A 3,728-nucleotide genomic window follows, 5' to 3' on the forward strand; every position below is an offset into this window, starting at 1 on the left:
AAATTAAATAACTTTATATTTAAGACCCTTAAAGGAAAAGATAAAGAAAAAAATAATAATAATTGAAGGTATGAATCATTGTTTTGTATTTTGCAACCTTGATCCAATCATCTTAAGCTCAAATTTCTTGATGACACCAGCAATGTCTCTCATTGTAGTATCCAACACATAAGGAATTTTTTCATAAGTGATTTTTGTAGAATTCACTAGCAACTTGCATGTTTCTCTTCTTTGTGCTATGGTTCCATGGTAGTGAAAATATTTGATCCTACCTTCAGTTTTGTGAGTTGTGTTTCCATCTAAATTTTCTGACATGTGGACTCCTGTTGCATATAGGCTTCTTGGTTGAACAGCATATTTTCTATCCCTTCTAATGCCTGTTATTGCATCTCTATACACAAGCTTCTCAAATCCCCATTTTCTGCATAATAAACATATTTTTTTAGTATCAACATGATTTACTCTGCATCTACGTTCAGAAACTAATCTCTCGAGCTGATAAGGTCTATAGGAGACGGTAGGACTGTTAATGACGCACTCTACTTATAATAGTTAAATCGTAATTAAATTAGACCTCAATTTTTTTTATCGTAATTAAATTGTGATTAATCTATGCAGAACTTCTAAAAACTTGGTTCTAATAAACGGCAAAACTCAATTTCAAAAAATTTTAACATTATTATATTTTAAGAACATAGAACCGAATAAATCCAAAATCTCAAATGAAACCGAAAGAGATCTATATCATCTCATTCAAATACGAATGACCTGAGAAAAAACAAAACATATTTAAACCAACATTATACAACTCAATCACCATCACTATACTAGCTAGCTACCTTTTGATACCTTTCATTTTCAGAATCTTATAACAATTTTGTGCAATAAAACCAAGCAACTAACACTTAGACAGCTAGATCTAACAACTATTGTTTGGGACTGTGACCAAATTAATTGGTAGTTGTTACTATGAATATTAAAATACTCAAAATGAATTCTATACCTACAAACTACAAAGCTGTCATAATCAAACCTCACTTGTGGACAAAACCATTATGGCTCTAATCAAAAGATAACATGAAAAAATCAGTAAAAATAAACATCAGGAGAATCACCATCAATTCCTGAAATTCACATGATTTTGAACATTGTGCAGCTATCTTATTGATGAAGACATTGATGAGTGAATAAAAAATTGTTCTGAACTTTCAACATATGTTGGAAGAATCTTGAACAAGTTGGACCAAATTATTGTATTATATAGTTGTTTATTTACTTATTTTATTAATATATGGTTCAATTTAGAAACAAATCACACTACTACAAAGGTCAAACATGTCCCACATTTACCTGTCTTGGTACACTATGTAAAACAAAATTAATATCATAGAAATGGGTTAATAATTCCAAATTCATGTACACCACAATAATACAATTGTTTGTCCCCTCTCTATCCAAGGTGGAAAAAATAGTATCCAAACTCAAACTCAAGTTTCATAATAACCTATCATTGTATATCACAGACACCGACTATATTGACGCACCAGACACCAGACACACCTGTTTATGTTTAGATTTGCAATGAGATTGACATAATCACGATGAAAGACTATAACTCAAGATCTATAATAATCTATGATTGTGTGTCACATAGTCAGAGACAATATTGACAATTTAGTTAACAATTCAGACACCAGACACCTTTGTATATTTTGATTTACAATGAGATTGACAGAATCACGACAAAATTATGCATAATGAAGCTATTAGTCAAGTCTAGTTTAAGCAAAAATAAAAAGAGAAGAAAAACTCTAAATCAAGGAATGCAAAATCATACCTGTAAGTTTTTCCATAATCATCTTGTAGACAAACCTTGCTATTCATAGCCATCTGTTCAATTGTGAACTGAGAATACTCAGAAAGAGAATCAACCACAGTCTTAATAGTACTCTTTGGAGGAACATAAATATACTCATCAACATCAAAAAAGAACATCCACTTAGCCATAAACTTATATCTATGCAAACAATCATTCACAACCATGAACTGATTATGATAATATCCATCAAACCTTTCTTCATCTCTAATATCTTGCAATGTAACATAGCCAAGTTCAATCCATGGCTTCAAAACCTCCAAAACCTCCTCATGAACACCACCAGCATCATGTATCACAAAATGTGACTTTGGCCCAAATAGTCTCACATGATAAGCTATCCATTCTCTCACCCTTTGTGGATTCAGATTCCCATACAATGATGATCCACAGTATAAAAATTCAAACTTTGGCTTTGAATCATAAAGGGTATGATCCAAAAGTTTGGGATGTTCAACAAGAACTTCCATTTTATCAGTAACATTGAAGCTTCTGTCACCACCACCTGATGTTGAAGCATAAAGCATCAATTTTCCACCATTGTTGTCATCATTGATTGTGTCATTGAAAGTGCAGTTAACAACAACAACAGTATAGACATGGCCATAGCCCCAGTCAGGGAGAATCTTGTAACCATTTGTGATGATTTTTTCTGAGGAAGTGTTTGTGAAAGGGATCCACTGGCATTCATAAGTGGGATTTCCATAAACATGAAGAGGCTTTGAAGAGAGACCAATGATGGCAAAAGTGTTGAGTCCTCCTCTATAAGCACTCATTGTGATGAAGTTATAGGCTGCTGAGCCATAAGGGTTGAAGAAACGTTTGATGGTGTTGTTGGTAGTGAGTTTTTCATGGATAATGGTAGAAGCTTGTGATGGTGATGGTGTTGGAGGGGTTTGAGAGATTCTTGAGATGCAAAGTCTGAGATCAGAAGCTGAGATAGTGAAAGAAGAAGGAATGAAGTGAAGGAGAGTGGCAATGGTGCATAGAAGTAGTAATGTTGTGAGGAGAAATTTGAGTTCTGCAGCATAGTTTCTTGGTGAAGAAACAAAGAGTTTCTTTTCTTTGTCTTTGATGGCCATTGATGTAACCAAGTTGAAGTGGAAGTGACTTAGTTTGGAGTGAGTGATGAGTTTGTGTGTTGTGGTTGTTGTTTGAGGTTGTGTTGTGTTTGTTGTCTTATATTAGGACAGTGTTTTGTGGTTGCTGAGGTTTAGGAACAAATCAGATTCGTTTTTGGAGAAAAAAGAGATAACCATTGTCTCATAATCTCATTGGTCATTGGGAGATGTGAAAGGGGAGATAAAAAGAGAGAGAGGTAAAAAACAAAAAGCAATGAAAAGAAAAGATATATATATATATATATAGAAGTAGAATCTAGATTGATTGCAATTAAAATTATTTTTGTTTTATTCTCATGTAAAATTATGTATTTTTTTAATGGGTGTGAAATGACCAAAATATTATTGAATTTATAATTAGAAAATAATATACAAATATAAACTAACAATTTTAATTGATTATTAGTATCAATTAAATCAAGTTAATAGATACAATTTTTTTATTTTTATCATGGAGCATTGTTTTTGGATGTATTGTATTTTTTATGAAGTACACTTTAATTTTGTGAATTTTCAAATTTGGTTTTTAAGTTTTGTAATTCTTCATCTAAATTTTTAAATAGTTGGAGATGTTAATTTATCCTTACTATTTAGATTTTTTTTTCTTTCAAATCTTGAATTATCCTTCAACAAAGTTGATAAGTCCAAATAATACTTGAACGTTGATCTAGCCATTGATTTAATGAATACATCTGTTTGATTCTCCTCTAAATCATAATCTTCTTCTATTG

General features: G+C 31.8%; 1 protein-coding gene across 1 annotated transcript; it reads right to left on the reverse strand.

Annotated features, from left to right (window-relative positions):
- Positions 1–17: 17 nt before the first annotated feature.
- LOC131609469 (galactan beta-1,4-galactosyltransferase GALS2-like) lies at positions 18–3,162 on the reverse strand. The gene is made up of 2 exons (XM_058881165.1): positions 1,838–3,162; positions 18–421 (listed from the first exon to the last, which is right to left on the reverse strand). Exons 1-2 carry the CDS (start codon positions 2,956–2,958, stop codon positions 76–78), a joined length of 1,467 nt encoding a protein of 488 aa, XP_058737148.1. The 5' UTR covers positions 2,959–3,162; the 3' UTR covers positions 18–75.
- Between the last annotated feature and the right edge of the window lie 566 nt (positions 3,163–3,728).

Source organism: Vicia villosa, linkage group LG1, assembly GCF_029867415.1.
Source record: "Vicia villosa cultivar HV-30 ecotype Madison, WI linkage group LG1, Vvil1.0, whole genome shotgun sequence".
NCBI lineage: Eukaryota > Viridiplantae > Streptophyta > Magnoliopsida > Fabales > Fabaceae > Vicia > Vicia villosa.

Coding starts and splice junctions, on each gene's coding strand:
- LOC131609469 (XM_058881165.1), bottom strand. CDS start 2,958: ATGGCCATCAAAGACAAAGAAAAGAAACTCTTTGTTTCTTCACCAAGA. Junction 422..1,837: donor GATTATGGAAAAACTTACAG/GTATGATTTTGC, acceptor TTTATTATGCAG/AAAATGGGGATTTGAGAAGC.